A 19,832-nucleotide genomic window follows, 5' to 3' on the forward strand; every position below is an offset into this window, starting at 1 on the left:
TTTTCTGCCTTAGCCAGGACGTATCTTTTAAACTATGCATTTACAGTTGGCACTCCATATCCATGGGGTTTTTATCGACAGATCAGTCATCCACGGTTTGAAAGTATTTAATAAAATATATAAATTCCCAAAATGATTTTGCAATTTTAAATATGGGACACTATTTTACTATGCCATTATATTGAATGGGACTTGAGCATTCAGAGATTTGTTATCCATGGGGTGGGGAGCCTTGAACCAAACCCCAGCTGATACCAAGGGCCCACTGTATTTCTTTTAACATTCCTTTGTATTACAAATATACATGTCCCAAATTTTATATGGTAGTTGTTATGAGTGAAATACATGACTCTATAATGGGCTATTTCCTTTTACTCCATAGAAGCTGATGGACTGACTTATCAAGGCAAACATAGTTGAGGTGGAGGCACTACTCACTGTATTATTCTGAATATTCAGAGAGAAAAGTGAGCATGAAAATTCATAGCACAGACTTTGTATGTGTGAATACTATATGATTCCTGATAGCAATAGTCTTCACAAGCTATTTTCACCCTGACTAAATGAACAACTTTGGCAAGAAACTGAATTTCTTATAAACATGTTTTCATATTAAATTTTTCTAAACATCTGTTCCAGACGCTGATGACAGATGAAGGCCGCCTTCAGGAGCTATCAGAGAAATTGTATCAGTTGAAGATTATAGCATGCATTTCTCTGATAACAAGCAACATGTTGGCTGCAGTTATTGAAGGCATTCCTAATTTTGTTGAAAAACAAAAGAGTATTGCATTTGTGCTACTAGATGGAATTAACAAGAAGTAAGTTTTTAAAAAAGAAAAGACAACTAATGCACAGACTTGAGCTTTGAGAACTATTAAAGAGTACATCAGTTATGTGTGTGTATATATTCTGATAGAGCTAACTTACTTTTTTCTCTTTCCTGCTCCCACTTTTATTTATTTATTTCTTTTTTTGGCAGGACTTTTAATTTAAAAGACGCTCTTAATGCAATAGGTATTCAGACCTGCAGTGAAATAAACAAGTCACTAACTGAGAGAGGGTTTGCACCACTGAATAAAGAAGTTGAAGCAAATTTAGTGGGTCAGCTCTGCAATATTGTTGATGAAGACAATCCTATCAGTTCCTTAATTGGTGAGCAGCATTATATGCTTTTACATACTAAATGTTTAAATAAAACATATCCAGGGGTGGCTGTGTTGGCCAAATAGCAAAGTACAGTGGTACCCCGGGATACGAATTACCCAGCTTACGAATTTTTCGGGATACGAAAAAATCCCATAGGGATTTATTGTTTCGGCTTACGAAGGTTTTTTCGGGTTACGAAAAAACCTCGGCGCTGTTTTCAATGGAGCCGCGGCGGAGCCGTGGCTTTTTTTCCATTAGCGCCTATGGCAATTCAGGTTACGAAGGTTTTTCGGGTTACGAAATTAGCCGCGGAACGAATTAATTTCGTAACCCGAGGGAGCACTGTACAGTATAATGCAAAATCCACAAAACAATGATACCTTTATTGGAACAACCAAAAGGCACATTATACATATTGCAAGCTTTCGAAGCTTCACTGGCTTCTTCATCAGGCAAAAGTGTTAAAACAGGAGAAAGAAAGAAAATTATTGATAACTCTGCATTTGAACAAGACGTTGTGGTTGTTGTCCTCAATTCAGATGGTATAGAAGCGTATTCATCCAGAAGGTGGACCCCTCCTCCTTCAGGCCATGTGGGTACTGGGAGATTCAGTCCAGGAAGCAAACTGTAAACTCCATTAGCAACACAAAAAGATACAGCCTTTGAGATCCAGTTTGTTCCCCTCCATGCATTCATGTAATACCTGCATGGAACCACTCTGTGCAGCGTGCACATGATGTAGTCAGGAACTCTATCAGCAGCAAGATTCCAGATTATTATTATCATTATGCTTTATTTATATGGCACTGTAGATTGGCACAGCGCTGTACATACAAACAATAAAATAGATAAGAGTAAATATGCCCATGGTGTACAATCTAAGAAATAATACCATAATACATATAATATTATATAACAATACAGGAAACGGTTCAATAAAACAGGCAACAAATTAAAAATGTCAAATAGCAAATAATAGTCACACAATGCCTGGGAACGCTTCTCTGAACAGGATGGTAGTGGGTGAGAGAGCTCTTTTGGGTGCACCCACTGCCACCAAATTTCAGCAAGGCAGCTGCAGGAAGGAAGGTGTGCGTGTTTTTTTTAAAAAAAATAGAAGTTAGTAATCTTCCTGGAAGTACACATGTCCTAAAGTAAAACATACACTTCTAGTTTCCCTTGTTTTTGCACGAAAGACCATTTAAAAGACATGGGGAGAATGTACCTACATAACAGTTGCTGTTATGCCTCTGAATTTCTGCAGTACACAACAATGGGAGGGAGTGCGGCCCACAGTGAGATGTAAAAGCCCAAACGGCTCCTCAGATGTGGCAAAGCTAATTAATCTGCTGTGGGTGCAATGGGTACACATAGGGGAAATGGCTGACGTTTCTCCTCACATTCATTTAAGGAAATTACAGTGGGATGCTCCCATGCCTGTCATGCCTTGCCATTGAGAAAGTTCCACAATAGCAATAGCATTTATATACCGCTTCACACCACATTAAGCAGTCTCTAAGCGGTTTACAACTCTAAGCTAATAACTTCCAACAAGCTGGGTATTAATTTTAGTGACCTCGGGATACTAGTCTGAGTTGACCCTAAGCCCCAGCTGGGATTGAACTCACAACCTTATGGTTTGTTAGTGGCTGCAGTACAGGCATTTAACCACTGCACCACCAGGAGAATGAGAGGGAACATGACAGGGAACACCACAGTGCTGGGCATATGGCTTGTAGGAATGGGAATTGTGTTAACTTTTTTGTATGCCATAACGGCCAGCATGGTGTAATGATTTCAGCATTGGACTACAACTATAGAGACTGGGGTTCAATTTCCCACTTGGCCATGGAAACCCACTGGGTGACCTTGGTTGATTCGCGCACTCTCAGCTTCTAAAAAACCGAGTGATAGGATCACTATAAGTCAGAAATGACTTGAAGGCAGGGGCAAAAATGCAATGGAACAATCAAAGAAGTAAGAAGTAGTAGGGAAGGCCAGGGGAAACATCCTGACACTATTTCTTAAACCCCCATTCCACATTTTCTCTATGCAGAAAAATGTAATCTCTCTGACTTCAAAGCATTTAAAGCTTAGACTTTATATTTAGCCTAACAAGAAAGGCAAAAACCTCCCAAAGGCCATAGTGTAGAATAGATTGTAAACTTGGACTTAAAATTGTTTAAAGAAAACAGAAAATGAAAATATCTATCCTTTCAAAAAATAATGCTGGAGTAACTGTATCCTCCCTCCATGTCTTATGCATGTGAAGAAAGTCTATGTGTAAAAGTGGGTCCTAGTCTCATAGCCAAGTGCTAGGCACGAGACAACTGGGTTGGTGAGGCCTATCCATGCAGACCTGCACCTAAGCATTCCCTGGGAGCTGGAACTGTGGTTATGGAGTCTTGCTGGTTTCCACCTGCAGTGGTCTCCTACATTCATAGCTTTTCCTTGTTCAATGTCCATAGATCAGCAGAGGGGAAAATGTAGCCCTCTAAATGTTGTATTGCAGGTCTCAGCATTCCCACCACTGCGATGCTAGTGCTACTCCAGTAACATTTGGAGAACCATAGATTGCCCGTGGGCTGCATTAACCAATAATGTGATATATTATATAATTTTTCAAGACTTTATATGCACTGCAAGGATATTTTTAACCAACTGATGTCTATTGCTGTCACTCAGTTTAATAAGCTTGAGTTGTTCAGAGGCTGTTGCATTGCAAGTCTCAGTAGTCCTCACCAAGATAACCAGTGCATAAATAGATAACCAGAGAAATGCTGTCTGTTCTAGTCCAACATATTGTACATATCTGATGTAGACTTTGGGGGTGATGCCTTTCTGCCTCTTTCTATCATGGACCTTCTCTATGTGAATAGCATACAAACAGGTCTATGTAGAGTTCCATGGAGTCTCAAGAAAGGGTTCTTCGGAACTTCAGGAAGAACTTGGAAAAATTACTGGGGGATTCTGGCAAGTGTTGTGTGATAAATATATTTTCTAAAGTTTGATTATTATGCTATTTCTTCTGAACAATGACAGTGTAATTGTGTGATTATGTGTTTCTCCTTGCACCCCTGTCTTCAGATAAACGAATTCATTTATACATGAAGAGCTTGCTTGCTTCTCCATGCCTCCAAAAGTCTATGCCTGCAGTTCCAGGAGGCCTTGCTGTGGTTCAGGCTGAAATACAGACCATTGGGACACAGTATGCCAACATTGTTAATCTGAATAAACAGGTGTATGGACCATTCTATGCAAATATTCTTCGGAAACTGCTTTTTGGCAACGCTGAAGTCAACAAAGCAGAACTTGCACCTCCTACTAACTGAAATATTTGGGGTCTATTTTGGTCCTTCCTTTTTCACAGTATTTATATCTTGATTTGTATTTGTATCCTTCCAGACATGTGTAACTTACCACTGTTAATGAGAAAGATAAATGTGCATGTCTAAATGGACTTGACTGTAAAAACTATATCCAAATAGAAGTTCCCCTGGATTAAAACAAAGTTCCTAAATGTAAAAATGTAACTCTAGATCACATTGTTAGACCCAACTAGACAGACCCATTTGTAACTCAGCAGTTCTATGAAACTCATTGATGTCTTGGGTCTGCTCTTGTTGGCACTAACAATTAGATTTATATCAAACATTTATATTTGAAGAGATTAATTTTCTTTAAAAAGATGGATGTAACTTTTCTTGCACTAGATTAATGTAATTGTTTTCTCCTACATATATGGAGTAAATATTTGCTGATTAGCCACAAATGCCTCTTTCAGATGTTTAATATACTTTAGCAACTACACTGCAGTCAAACAAACTTTCTATAGCTGAGATTTAATATGAATCAAAATATTTGGCCCTTAATTCATACTCTTTTCCTAAAGTGGCTTGCTAATAAAATTGTGTTATTATGCCTTCTGTACTCCTCTTTTGCTTATGAGTTCGCAACTGAGATGGACAGTTCGGCATAGAAGGACAAATAGTATTGTTCAAATTTTCCTAGACACTTTTTGCTTTTCGGATTCTGCTTTATCCTCTCTTCTTAATGAATAAATGCCATGCAATTCAGATGTGTTGAGAATAAACCTGTTGACCCAAAGTACTGACATAGTTTTTAAAAACCTAATTCAACATTCAAGAGATTTAAACAGATCCACTGCAACTCAGCCCCTGTTCCTAAAACTAGGTTAATTGCATAATTTGTACTGAAGGCAGAGGAATATTTTAATGTAGCAGACTATTTGAGAACCTGCAGTATTATTCATATATATGCCAAAATATAGCATCTATTTATATATTTCAGATTACTGAAAGCAGAAGGATTGAATACATTGGACATACAGTCCTTCTTTTTGTACCACAATGAATCATAACTTGAACAAAAAATTGCTTTTAGGATGTGTATGTATTAATTCACTGTGATTCTTTCAAATAGCAAATATTTGAACTCATTAAGTGTAACAACTTTTGCAGGTACTGTATATGATTCTAAATATTCCCTAGTGATAGTTTATATCCTTGTTTTCTGTTATTAATAAGATTAAATTACATTGGGAGTACCATAGAATGCCCTTGACCCTACAGTGCTCCTGAACCAAAAAAGCTGGGGGGGGGGGAGAGGTACCTGGATTTAAAAAGCACTGTAATTTTATATGCAACTGAATTTTTTAAAGAATAGATAACTAGATTATTTTTAAAATCTAAAGGATATTTTGCATGTTCATCCCCAAATTGAGGCTTATTTCCAGTTGGAAAGTAAACTCATCCCCCACCCCCACCCCGTAAATTCTGGTTTTTCCATAGGATTAATCAAAAGAACAAAATTCTGTGGGAAATACATTTTCAACAGTTGTTTACTTTATTGAAGCCACAGTTACTAGCACCAGACAACTTTGGTTTTAAAGCAACTCCCTGAAAAATACACAGCTCTTAAGATGCCTTTTGAACTTAATGTTCATCATCTGTTCTTGCCTTGTTCTGAAATATTTTCAGTCCACTTAAAAAGAAAAATAATGTATTGTCCAGGCTTCTAAAAAATAAATTGATCTGTTTTTAGAAACACTCCATTGTGAAGAGCTATCACAGTGCAATATGCATGCTAAAAGAATCATGCTTGAAAGTGGGCTGGGAGAAGCAGTTTCCTGAATGGGGAGGATTGTGCTGCAGGTAGAAAGGAAGGTGCTGGCTCAGGTAGAAGAACCTCCCATGCATGGAAATTCACTCACAGAAGGTGCTTCTGTAAAGATCAATCAGGATCATGCTTCCAGTCCACACAATGTGTAGTTCTGCTTCCATAGTTTATAGACCCATAAGAATTTGAGTACATAGATGAGTTGTATCAAGAAGCAAATACTGTCCCAAATTAAAATAAGGGAACTCTTTATTATTTTCTTTTATTTAAAAGAAAATGAATGAATTGACTAATATATTTTGGACCTTGATGCTGTAAACATCCGTGAGAAACCTAATTGTAATTATTTTATGGTGGGGTTGTGCATGTATGTATTGCTTTGGTTGTTGTTCTTAAAACACACTCTACGTACGCAGGGAGATCAAGTGCAGCAGAAATATCTCCACAAGTTTCTTATTTACCTGAGAAACTCTGGGATAGATTGAAACTTAGGAAAAGTTAACTATTTAAAGAGTTCTAGTCCAAGAACCTTACAGTTTTTGTGACCATGCTGGCAAAGGAATTCTGGGAGTTTTGGTCCCAAGAAGTGACTTCACTGAGCTTTGGTTGGATTCAAGCTAACTTGTAGATGAGGCTCACTGATTTCATTGGGACCAGGTTAATTGGAATTTAAGTCCTAAGGATTTCAATGAGGATGAATTGCAAACAAGTTAGTCTGGATTCAACAGTATGTTGTGGAAAATGCTCATGTAGAGGATTAAGAAGAAGCAATATTTGGTTTGTGATTTTATATATGGACTTGAAAAGGGCATTTTATATAGCATGATTGTGTCCATTCAGCAATCTTTAAATGTTTCTTAATGTTCATAGCCTTTTCAATGTTCAGATTAATGATATTGAATTAATTTGTTCCTCTTGCATGTTGTTTATCCAAATATGTTTAGCTTCATTCCCGCCCCAACCCTACCAGGGCTCAATGAAAACAAGATATTGTTATGTAACTGGCTTGTTTTTGTGTTAATATTTGTATCAATTAAATTGTGTTTCAATTTTAAAAGTGTCATGGAGATTAAAGTAGGAGGCAAAACAGTAACACAAAGAATGGAGAACAATAATGGATTAAATTCTAAAGTGCAGGCATTCATCAAGACAGTCCCCATGAATGTCTCTAAGGAAAGTCCCAAAGGTCAATTCAAAATAAATAATACAGTTTTCTACTAGTTCTCCTATTTACCTGGAGATCTGTTGGAAAGCTAATGGAAATTAATTGTCCACTTAAAAAAGAAACACTTTGGATGGTAAGAGATAGGTAATTACAATATATTGTTTCTTGCATACTGCACTATTATAGCATGAAGATGCAGGATGACCAGATTTCATAACTGCAAAGGAAGACAGGCACCACAAAGTGTAGGACATTCAAGAAAAATGTAAGACATTACCAAAAAGCTAGAACTATAAATGTAAATCAGTGGTCATGCTTAAAATGGAAGACATTTTGAAATTCCTCCATTTAACAGAAAGTTAAAATGTAGGACATGTCCTGGGAAAGGAGGATGTCTGGTCACCCTGCATAGATGGCATTTTAACTGCCACGGCATCATCCTATGTAATCCTGGGATTTGTAGTTTAGTGAGGCAGTGGAGCTATATGGGAGTGAATTCAAAATACAGTGCACCCTTCCCTTACGCAGGGGATCCATGCCAGACACACACCCCTGCGTAAGGGAAAAAAAAGCAGATGCTCAAGTCCCATTCAAATGAATGGGGCTCATGCCCGCAGTGGTATTGTTTCTTTCCAGCGCATGGCTCCCTTCCTTCCGTCGCAGCTTCCAGGGTATGCTGGAAGCTGCTTAAAACGCACCTGTGTATAACACAGGTGCACTGTACTTCATGAAACTCCAAATGCTAGGATTCCATCATACCCTCCAAGTGTCCAGATTTGGGAAGGAGAGCCTCAGTTAATCCTCTGCCATGCTACTTTCTCATCTGCTTTTAAAATGTCTTGCTTTCTCTCTCCTCTTCCCCCTTTTCCTTACTTGCTGCAAACTGAGTTCAAAATGCAAATGTCGTTTGCATTCTATGGACTCAGCAAAGGAGAGGAGACAGCAAAGTTTCTTCCCAATTGTTTCATTATGGGTTTCTCCCTTTTCACACTTTCCTAAACTCAGTATATATATTTACAGGGTTTCTCTGCTTAAAATAGTAGCTTTGTATGTTTTTCCTCATAGCATTTGCCACCTTATTGTTTAGCCGTACCCTTTTGACCATACTCCAGTGTTGCTCAGCCATACCCTCTGGCAAAGTGTTTGAGGGCTCATTCCCACTATGATTTAAAGCGAATTGCTGATCAGTTTATATGATCGTTTTTCCCATTTGAAACTGGTTCTGATCCTACTTTGGTCGATTTCTGTTGCGATAAAGTGAAGTAAACGGGAAAAAAAATTTTCTTTTAAGACACTAGTTTTCTAGTGGTTCTTTTGGAAAGAATGGATTCCAGAGCTTGTACAACAAGTGGAAACAATGGCTCCGAATTGCATCATTCTGGAGGGAAAGGACTAATGGCAGAGGGGTGTTTATCATCCCTCCTCAGTTTTAGGTAGATCCACCATCCCCCCCCCCCTCAATGCTCCCTTTGGGCTTGAGGTGTGATCTATGGGCACATTATTATTATTTTTTTAAATCACATTGACAGACGATTTAATTCATTGATTTTGCAACTACTTGCAATCAGTGAGACAAGTAGTTGCAAAACCAATGAATCAAATCTTCCATCAATTTATTATATATATATATATATATAGAGAGAGAGAGAGAGAGTTAGTTAGTTAGTTCCCAAGCCTGGCTGCCTGGGCTTCTGCTTACATCACTGATGCACACAGATGAGTGACATGCATTTTAAAGCAGCCCTAAATAGTGTGTACTAGCATGGCACATCCCCCTGTAGTTATAAGAATTTTGCAAGCATGGTAACTAACAGAGGAAAAAATCACTCCCCTGGTCTGTTCTCAGTCTTCAGATCTTTTTCCAGACTCAGCCTGCCAAGCTGATATAAAAATGCATCAGCCAAGATCACCAATACAAATTGACCCTTAGTATGTCACTAGACAATTGTTAACATTTGGCCACGGTGCTAATAAAGACTCTAAAACCCACTGGCTAGTGGAAGAGATCTAACTCTCCACAGTACCTTCATCCGAAGACAGCAAGTGATTTTCAGCTGACAAACTGGTATTCTATATGTTGCACAAAGCAAAGCAAGGGCAGCAAAATTACAACAAGGGTCAACTGGTAGTGATCGCAAGATGAGAAAGCAATGAGAAGAATGACTGAAGAAGAAACTATGTATGGAATTGCTGAACATACATAGTACAGTGGGCCCTCCACATTCACTGGGGTTAGGGGCACAGGACCCTCATGAAAGTGCAAAAAAAATAATAAAATAAAATAAATAAAATAAAAAAAACCCCACCCAAAAAAAAAAAAGCCGAAACAAAACCCACAAATAAAATAACACTATTTTGTTTACCAAAAAAACCCACCTCTCTAGGAATCTCTAGGTCCTCGAGTGCAACTCTATGGTCAACATCTAACAGAAGTTGACTATAAAATCATGCTGGAGGACCTACAAATCCTTAGATAAGTGTTTCCTCTAGGAATCTCTAGGTCTTCCAATGCAACTCTATCATCAACATCTGGCAGAGAAGAACCTAGGGATTATTAGAGAGAACTTTTCATTAATTATAAGAGTTTATTAATATAACATACCAACATACCAACCTTACATACTAACAAATTATTCACATCCTATCTCAAAAGGGTCCTCAGCTATTAATTAATCCCTCTATCTTTCTTTTGTTGTTGTTGTTATTTTGCTCCCTCCCCAGCTTAGGAACAGTGTTTCCTTTTTAATTTATTTCCCTCTCATGTTTAAAATCATTTTAACTGTTTCCTATACATTTTCATACCCCTTCCTCTCCTCAAGAAACACAGTCATTATTTTTCAATTACTTAACCAAACCTCTTCTTTCAATTAACAAAAATAAACCCTCCTATTTTCCATTATAAAATCAAACATCATATACCCTGATATATATATTGCTTCCATCTGTTAGTTCCACCTGTCTTTATCCTTCGACCCATATGCAATCACTGCACCTGCCGCTGTAATTGTTTGATTAAATATTTCTCCTGTCCTAGAGAGAACAGTATTTTGAAGTCAGTTGGTCAGTCATAATTTATTACTGTCCACAGACCAAAAATTTAGGCATTCAGTCAAGGTATACATGTTGAGTCGAGAAAACATATTAAGCATATCTGCAAATAAAGCCGCAAAAGTCAAATATGCAGCAAGAACTGCAAACCAAGGCACAGCCAGAGGGATGTGGGGATAGGTTAGACTAGATACCACGCTATAAAGAAATGGAATGTCTTCAGGCAAGGTAAAAGATAGGCTAATAGGCTGCATTTCTCAGTCCCAAATCCTATCCAGACAAATATCTGTGGTTTGTGTGGACCTTTGCTAGCTATACAGCACCCAGGGCAATATGATAGGTATATTCCTATCTACTGGTTGCCTGGCAGTCTTCAGCCTCATTCGCATTCTGAGGGACATCAGAGTTATATTGTCAGTGGGCTAGTCAGTGTATTGACTATCTTATTGCCTATGGTCCAAACCACACTGCAGAACTAACCCAGTTTGAGACCTCTCTAACTGCCCTGGCTCAGTGCTAGGGAATTCTGGGAACTGTAGTTTTGTGAGACATTTAACCACCTCTGTCAGAGAGAGAGAGAGAGAGATCTCTGGTGCCACAACAAAACTACAATTCCCAGGATTCCCTAGCACTGAGCCAGGGCAGTTAAAGCGGCCTCAAACTGGATTATTTCTGCAGTGTGTTTAGGACCTAAATGCCCCAAAAAACTACAGTTCCCACAATTCCATAGTACTGAGCCATGGCAGTTAAAAAGTGGTATCAAACTGAATTATTTCTCTTTTGAACCTTACGGGAAGAGGCGGGATATAAATAAAATTATTATTATTATTATTATTATTCCCGGATGTGAAGAAACAATTCGGGGCGGAACCTTTGCGCACCTCCCCCGTTGCCCTTCCGGACAGGTTTCACCGACGCACCGGGGGCGCACATTGCGCATGCGTCGTTTTGCGGGGCCTCTGCCGATTCTTTTTCCTCTCTCCCTAACATGGACGAACTGGCGGCTGAGCTGGGCGCTGCCACTCCGGAGCAGCTGGCGGCTCCTATAAACACCGTGGAGGTGAGTGAAAATGGCGAGAACTGTAGCAGGGAATAAATACGTGGAGCCTCTCTCTTTCCAGGCCTTTCCTCTTTCGAAAGTGTGCATACGTATGTAAATATGGCTTCAGAGTCTGTAATGCGCATGCGCGGATCTTCACGTTGTACTTCAGCAACCAAGCCAAGAGAGGCGCATGCGCGGAGCTTCAATGCGCACTCCCTCAGCAACTGAGTCACAAGAGCGCATGCGCAGAGCTTCAAGCTGTCACTCCCTGCGCGCATGCGCAGCAGAGTCTTTTTCTCTTTAAAATGCCTTTTTCTGACTATCACAGGGAGCATCTACACTGCAGAAGTAAACCAGTTTGACACAACTTTAAACACCCCCATGGCTCAGTGTTATGGAATCCTGGGATTTTGGAGTTTGTTGTGGCACCACAGCGCTCTCTCTCTCTCTAAGACTTAAGTGTTACACAAAACTACAAATCCCAGAATTCCATAGCATTGAGCCGCCAGGACGGTTAAAGCGGTGTCAAACTGGATTATTTCTGCAGTGTGGATCACAGAGTCATAGGCTGCGGTAATAACCCAGTTGTTTTTTAAAAAATAATTTTATTTAAAAAGCATTTTAGAACACAACATAAGATCTTAAACCATAACACACAACATCCAAGTTTACAAACACAGACTTTTACAAGCATTGTTGCTTTTTATAACGAGTCTTTCCTTCTCACGGTGCCCCCAAAGTATGACAGTCTCCATTTAGTCATCCTGGCTTCCAGGGAGAGTTCAGACTTGATCTGTTCTAGGATCCATTATTGTGTTAAACCGTTACATTTCTGCAGTGTGACAGCAGCCCAGTAGAAGTAAATGGAGGTCCCTGGATGGCGCAGCAGAATAGAGAAGTCAGTACATCATACAGTTATTTGCCTGTTACATCTGCAGTGGGCCCTTGGTGTCTGCTGGGGTTTGGCTCAAGGACTCTGCCCCCCGTGGGTACCAAAATCCATGGATACTCAAGTCTTATTAAATACAACGGCATAATTAAATGATGTCCCTTATATAAAATGACAAAGTCAAGTTTCCCTTTTTTGGAATTTATATTCATGCCGTAGATGGTTGAATCCCAGGATAAAGAATCCATAGATATGGATGACTAGCTTAATAGAAAGCAAGAGCAGGAACAAAATCTGGGACTTTCGGGTCTTTTTAATCAGTCAGAGATTTAGTGCGCTAAACACATACATGTATTTTATTGTATTTCTGACGCTGAGCCATTGGTTGTAAGAATTCACTGGGTTAACTAAATAGTATTGGTACTACAAGTTGACTATCCCTTCTCCAAAATGCTTGGGATCACTAGTGTTCCATATTTCAGATTTCTTTTTGTTTTATTTTGAAAGTTGTTTTATACTATACTTTTGTTTTCCAGGAGAAATGGAGACTGCTTCCAGCATTTCTGAAGGTATATCTGTAAAATTGCTACTGAGAACAGTTGCTACTTAACTGAAATAATCTGAAACATTAATTTGAAATAGTCTTGCTTAGTAACGAGGATTACTGGTAATATAGCTGGTGTATGTTTTTAGTTGTAACATAATGCCTAGAGCCATTCAGTACTAACTTCTTTGATTCTCCATGTTATAATTTAAGCCAACAAAAATAATGTGCTTTGTATTTGACCTTATCTGTATTATAAAAGCAAATATATTAAGAGCTCCTAGTTGTGCATTTTTAGACAAAAATTGTAACTTGCAGCTTTCTTGTATTCCTAAATTCTAACAAGTCTACTTAAAAACCCTGTTGGTTCAATTTCAGGGTCTATCTAGTCAGCATTCTTTATCCCACCATGACTGGCCAGATTACCAAGAAGGTCTAAAGGGCAATACCCTCATCCTTCCATATTTGCGGCTTGGATATTTGTGGATTTGATTATTCACAGATTTGATTAATATGTTCTCTCTGGAAATCTCTAGGTCCTCCAGTGCAACTCTATGGCCAACTTTAAAAGTTACACTGAAAGACCTAGAGATTACTCTACTCGGCATTTGTAGCTCCTCCAGTGCAGTTCTATGCTCAGTGTCTGTTGGACGTTGACCACAGAGTTGTACTGGAGGACCTAGAGATTCCTAGAAAGGTGTCCTTTCAGGTAAAACATGGTGTTTTTGTTATTTGCGGTTTTTCCATATTCATGGGGGTCTGTGCCCCTAACCCTAGCGAATAGTGCAATTGTTTTCCATATCAGATAGTCAAGGCATAATACTGTCTCTGATTCTAGAGTTATAGGGAGAGAATTGCAGTCAGTCCCATTTCCCTGCAAGTTATATGTCTGTCACTTTCACAATTGACACTTTAGATGTTTCAGTACATAGTATCCTAAATTTTAAGAAATGTATAATACAAAGTGGCTCAATTAATTGCACTAAATAATGACATCAAGCACATAACTTGACATCATGGACATCACTCATCAATTTGTGCATTCAGAATTTGTTCTGTGAAATTGTATTTCAAATTTTGTTGATGCAATTGATTTGTACAGTGGGCCCTTAGTATCTGCTGGGTTTTGATTCCAGAATCCCCTGTGGATACCAAAATCTGTGGGTGTTCAAGTCCTATTATATACAGTTGCATAATATTATGATGTCTTATATAAAATGGCAAAATCAAGGTTTGCTTTTTGGATTTTTTAATTATTATATTCAAGCTGTGGATGGTAAAATCTGTGGATGCAAAATCCATGGATATGGAGGGCTGACTGTAATTTATAAACCCAAAATTATGTATTTGATCAATTAGGCATACTATGAAATGTATTTATTATACACAATTTCTGAGATTAAACTCTGTTCTGAATGTTAATTAAGTTATATCTGTTTATTGACTTAATTTTTGCTCTGAACATTTTTTCACCGCACATAATGTGTGGGTTTTTTAGGTGAAAGGACTTGTAAAGCAGCACATAGATTCATTCAATTATTTCATCAATGTAGAGGTGAGATACTTTTGTTTTTTAATTAAACCATCTCATCAAAGCATACCTTACAACACTGTGTAAATGTGGACTTCTTTTATTTCTAGATTAAAAAAATCATGAAAGCCAATGAGAAAATTACAAGTGATGCTGATCCAATGTGGTACTTAAAGTAAGTCTAAATTTGATTTTGGTAGTTGTGCTGGCACAGGGACATTGGGTGGGGCTGGATGGCTGTCATGTGAACTTTGGGCTTGAATATCCTAATATAGGCTACATCTATAGTGCAAAATTAATGCAGTTTAACACTGCTTTAGCTGTCATGGCTCCATGTTATGGAATTCTGAGATTTGTAGTTGGTGAGATATTTTACCTTCTGTCTCAGAGAGCTCTGGTGCTACAGCAGACTACAAATCCCAGGATTCCATTTGATGGAGTATTACAGTTAAAGTAGGGCTGAAGCAGACTGCAGAAATAATCCATCTTGAAACTGCTTTAACTGCCCTGGCTCAATGCTAGAGAATTCTGTAGTTTTGTGAGACATTTTAGCCTTTTCTGTTAGAGAGCTCTGGTGCCACAACAAACTACCAAAATTCCCTAGCATGAGCCAGGGCAGTTAAAGCAGTTTCAAGATGGATTATTTCTGCAGCCTATTTCAGCCCATAGTGTTAAGCTTTATTCATTCTTCATTGCAAATGCAGCTCTACTTGGCGTGTTTTAATTGATTATTTTATGTAGTATGGGTTGTGTAATTGTATCATTTGATTCTATCGGTTGTAATCCCGCCTCGATCTGCAGGGAAATATAAATAATAATAATAATAATTATTATTATTATTATTATTATTATTATTATTATTACTACTACTACTACTTGCTGCACAGTCCTTTGGCTTAGATCATTAAAAAGCTAAATGATTTGAAATCTTGTATGAAGCTGCATAAATGGAAAAAATGGTATATGATATCAACCATTAGGCCTGCATGCCATAGATCCCCCATTCACACTCATATTTATACCCCATTCTTAAGCCACAAAGGTTGTCAGATAGCTTACAAATTATTAATTAGACAGTTCCCTGCCCTCAGGCTTACAGTCTAAAAAGACATGACACAAAAGGAGAAGGGAATGGCAGTGGGGAAGAGGATCAAGTCCAGTGGTTTTTGTCTCCCTCTGAAGCCAATGACAAATGGACTGGAGGGAGGGCCCTTTTTCTCTCTCTGGGCTAAGTTTGATGAAGCTGGACCTGCCTTTCTCTCCTCTGAGACCTGGGCAATGGCAGAATGCTTACACAATGAGACTGGTGTGGACTCATATGGCTGAGTGAAAAATATTTACTTTCATTTGTTGACATTAAGTTTATGATTGTTCCTGTATTTGGTTTAGAGTTCCTGTGTTTGATTTTTAGTAAAATGCAATATAATGACATCTCATTTCAGTTACACATATGAGTAACTGGTTCATCTTCTCTCTTTCTTAAAATTTAACTTAATTGGATCTTAATGTTGCAGATATCTCAATATTTATGTGGGTACGCCAGATGTTGAAGAAAGCTTTAATGTAACAAGACCTGTTTCTCCTCATGAGGTATCTGCTCAGTCCTTTTGAAGCTTTGTATGCATTGGGATTTTAACATTTATAATTTGTCACTGGCAGGCAAATGGAAGAAGAAAGGAAGATATGAGTTCAAAATATACCGATTTATCGAATTTGTTGTGTTCTAATCAAATGCAGCCAGCATGCCTATGTTTAAGATCAAGAGCAATATTTACTAACTCTGTCTGGCTGCAAAGTTATGTCTGATTTAAACTCACTTGGTGTTGGTGTTGAGTCTTTACTAATAATCTAGATAAATCTTTGTTTTCTGAGTTATTGAAATATTAACAGTGAAATGTATCTTAGTGTTGCTCCTAAACTAATTCAGTCAAGAAATACAATGCTGAATCTGAGCAGTAGTCATCTGGATAATCCAGGTTGCACGATAAACCTGCATTTTTGGTGATTTTAAATTGGCTTGGTCTTGCCATAAATATTTAAATCCTTGGGGTGATAAGCTACCCTATCTTATATAAAGGAAGGCTAGTATGTGGTATATATTTTGCGTAAACTTTTTCCACCTGAAAAATGTTTAATGCTGTGACTTCTCCTTAAGTGTCGCTTGAGAGATATGACTTACTCCGCCCCAATTACAGTGGACATTGAATATACTCGAGGTAGTCAGAGGATTATTCGCAATGCATTACCTGTTGGCAGGTAAGATACTAGTATAAAGATAAGTATCTAGTTACATTCTGTAGTAACACTGTGTTAAAATTTGAGATGCATATTTTAATCTAAGATTACAGTCCACCAGTTCCTGCTATGGTACAACTGACATTTTCAGTGGGATTTGTATTTTCCAGTTAAAAGTCCCTGGGTATCAGAGCTGAACTTGATGCAGAAGGAATTGTGAAGCTGAGTATCTAAACGGGGGATAGATTTGCCCATAGATAGGATGCAGAGAGAATCTTTTCGCCTTTTCCAGTATTTGGAACTGGGAGAAGATTTATTTGCAGGTGAAAACAAAAGCCATTCTGGCTATTGAAGGCTGTTCTTTTGTCTTCATTTTGCAACAATTGAGATCTGTTCAAGTAGAAGGAGCTGAGGCAAGGCAAGGGTACAAAAATTCTGATTCATAGTCAGTCATAGCGACTCAAAAATGGTTCTTTTCATGCTACAGTGGAATTCTGGAATAAAGTTACCTTGTTGTCTTCCTCAAGTGATTTAGAGTCAGTAATTATACAGTAATGTGTTACTGTTACAGTGAGTAACAATCAGTTTCATCTGCCATACGAAAGCTATTTCTTGGTGCTTTCTCTGTGCTTCTGAAATACGTTTGTACACATGCACACCATTTAATTTCTCTGTGTAGAGTAACAGGTTTCTGAAATTAGAAACTCGGGAATTAGGTTAATTATATTGCCAATCTAGAATGATTGACACACAAAGCTACTTATCTCCAGCAAGTAAATAAACATGCCATGTCAGGGGACTATGGCTGGAAGAATTAGGACAGCCGGGTAGCAGCACTGAGTTGAGAAGATAGCATTGCTTAAAATGTTGACATCAATTCAAAGCAAACCTTTAGGCATAAGAAAATGAAAACAACATTTTAAAAATGCACACCAGAAATGATGAGCTGTGAGGGCAAGTAAGGGAGACTAAGGTTGCATCTGCACTGTAGAAATAATCCAGTTTGACACCACTTTAATAACTGCAATGGCTCAATGATGTGGAATTCTGGGACATCTACTACAATAGGAGTTTAGCTATTTCAAGACCAACAAGAAGCACTTGTTTGGGCATTGTATATTGTGGTTGTCACCAGTATAAATAGCATTATTTTAGAATTAAATTAGGACTATGCAGACCTCCATCTACTTTGGCTCCCCCAACTTCTTAAACCCTAACCAGCATAGCCATTGATAGGAACTGAAGTTCAACAACATTATTCCCCACGCTTGGTGTAGACCAACTTAGATCTATGAATGGCTATTTGCCATGACAGTGAAATGTGTTCTATGTTCAGGAGTTTGGAACAAAAGGGAGGCTCTTTTCTTTTCCTTTACCCTACTTGTGATTTTTCTAGAAGCTTGCTGGCCTCTGAATGAGCTTTCAGTACACATGAAGTTAATTTTTACTTTGGGGATTCTTATAGGATGCCAATAATGTTGCGAAGCTCCAACTGTGTTCTTACTGGGAAAACGCCAGCAGAATTCGCCAAGCTTAATGAGTGTCCCTTAGATCCAGGTAATAACCTTAGTTTTTAATTGCCTTTGCTCCTTTTGGGTGATTTTTGATCCCTTTAAATATATTTTGCAATGGAATCTTGAAACACATGGGCCAGTATAGAATGAGAGTTTCAAAGATTCAGACAATGGAAAGATTAAACAAAGTTTCTGCAATAATTAGAGCAGTTACCAAGCTTCCCATTAAAGAAGAGCATAGTGTCATTGGTAGCTATATGCTTTGTGGGGTCTGCCTGCTGTCCAGTTTTCAGTTTCACCTGGGTTTGCCAGGACCACTGGTGGCAAAATGATTAAATGCTGGTACTATAGCGACAGGGTTGACACTGCCTTCCATCCTTTCATAGGTCCTGTAAAATGAGTACCTTACAGACTGTAAACTGCTTAGAGAATGCTGAGTTCACTATGAAACAGTATAGAAATTTAAATGCTATTGCTATTGTATTGCATAGGTATTCAAGAGGTCACAGTAGCACAGTGGAGCATTTCTTTAGATATCCCCTTTGTACATACCGGGGTAGTTGATCCATTTGGTAAGGTGCTTTCTTGGATTTAATGGATTTGTATTTATTGTTGAATGATATAAACGCAGAAAATGGAGTGAGATATTTCCTCACTAAGTACTGTATGTATGTGTAGTTAAGAAAGCAAAGCAAAACATTCCAGAACTTTACAAAGTCAATTGAAAATAATTTCATGAATGACTGAAATACGATTCAATGCTGATTTTTTTATAATCTGTTTGATAGGTGGCTACTTCATTGTTAAAGGTGTAGAAAAAGTCATTCTTATTCAAGAGCAGTTATCAAAAAACAGAATAATTGTGGAAGCAGACAGAAAAGGGACTGTTGGTGCATCTGTTACCAGGTAAAAGAACTGCTGAGTAACTGCAAATGTGTGATCTCCTATGGTATTATAGCTAAGACCCAAAAAGACTTTAGCTACTTTAAGTGCAAAAGTTTTACATATACCCATTGGGATTTCTCTCCCCCCCCCCATTCATTGCAAGATTGCAAATGGATTTGCCTTTGCCTTTCTCTGAGGCTCACAGAGTGTGACTTGTCCAAGGTTACCCAGTGGCTGAACAGGGATTCGAACCCTGGTCTCCAGAGTGTCATATTCCTACATTGACTCTCACTGTATGTATATTTAGCAAATATTGTTTAAATGTACAGTGCATACACGGCATACGCGGGCTTCAAGCTTATGTTGAATCCATTCGATAATAAAACATGGTGCGCGCCGCGAGCACGCGCCCCATTGTTTTCAATGGGGCATGAGCATACGCAGAATTCCCCTTATACGAGGTGATCCATTCCAGATCTCCTGCATAAGGGAAGGGCCCACTGCAATTCCTAACAGTTCAGCCAAGAGTTTCATTTATTGAAAGATCCCTTCTAGTTAGCTTTAAATCAGTGGCTTAAGCCATTGTGAAGCAAGCCCTGTAAACTGCAGAAGATTTTACTGCATGCAATGTGAAAGGTATGCATTTTGTTCCATCTTAAGTGCCCAGGAAAATACAGAATATCTGCAGGCT

The 19,832-nt window shown here is 38.3% G+C and overlaps 2 protein-coding genes across 4 annotated transcripts in view; both read left to right on the plus strand.

The window, feature by feature from the left end:
* The window catches only part of TCP11L2 (t-complex 11 like 2), a 28,319-nt gene extending 20,974 nt beyond the window's left edge, over positions 1 to 7,345 (plus strand). Inside the window, exons 10-12 of one of the 2 annotated variants that reach the window (XM_042469074.1) lie at positions 640 to 821; positions 983 to 1,155; positions 4,237 to 7,345. In XM_042469074.1, coding sequence (XP_042325008.1) covers positions 640 to 821; positions 983 to 1,155; positions 4,237 to 4,481 — 600 coding nt within the window. In that variant the 3' untranslated portion in view covers positions 4,482 to 7,345. Of the gene's footprint in view, positions 1 to 382; positions 617 to 639; positions 822 to 982; positions 1,156 to 4,236 lie in introns of those variants that run through there. The other variant, XM_042469075.1, reaches the window with a different exon arrangement.
* A 4,070-nt stretch (positions 7,346 to 11,415) lies between these two features.
* The window catches only part of POLR3B (RNA polymerase III subunit B), an 80,842-nt gene continuing 72,425 nt past the window's right edge, over positions 11,416 to 19,832 (plus strand). Inside the window, exons 1-8 of one of the 2 annotated variants that reach the window (XM_042467611.1) lie at positions 11,416 to 11,561; positions 12,969 to 13,001; positions 14,475 to 14,531; positions 14,618 to 14,682; positions 16,022 to 16,097; positions 16,663 to 16,763; positions 18,208 to 18,299; positions 19,045 to 19,162. In XM_042467611.1, the coding sequence (XP_042323545.1) occupies positions 11,490 to 11,561; positions 12,969 to 13,001; positions 14,475 to 14,531; positions 14,618 to 14,682; positions 16,022 to 16,097; positions 16,663 to 16,763; positions 18,208 to 18,299; positions 19,045 to 19,162 (614 nt within the window). In that variant the 5' untranslated portion in view covers positions 11,416 to 11,489. Of the gene's footprint in view, positions 11,562 to 12,968; positions 13,002 to 14,474; positions 14,532 to 14,617; positions 14,683 to 16,021; positions 16,098 to 16,662; positions 16,764 to 18,207; positions 18,300 to 19,044; positions 19,163 to 19,832 lie in introns of those variants that run through there. The other variant, XM_042467612.1, reaches the window with a different exon arrangement.

Source organism: Sceloporus undulatus, chromosome 5, assembly GCF_019175285.1.
Source record: "Sceloporus undulatus isolate JIND9_A2432 ecotype Alabama chromosome 5, SceUnd_v1.1, whole genome shotgun sequence".
Lineage (NCBI taxonomy): Eukaryota > Metazoa > Chordata > Lepidosauria > Squamata > Phrynosomatidae > Sceloporus > Sceloporus undulatus.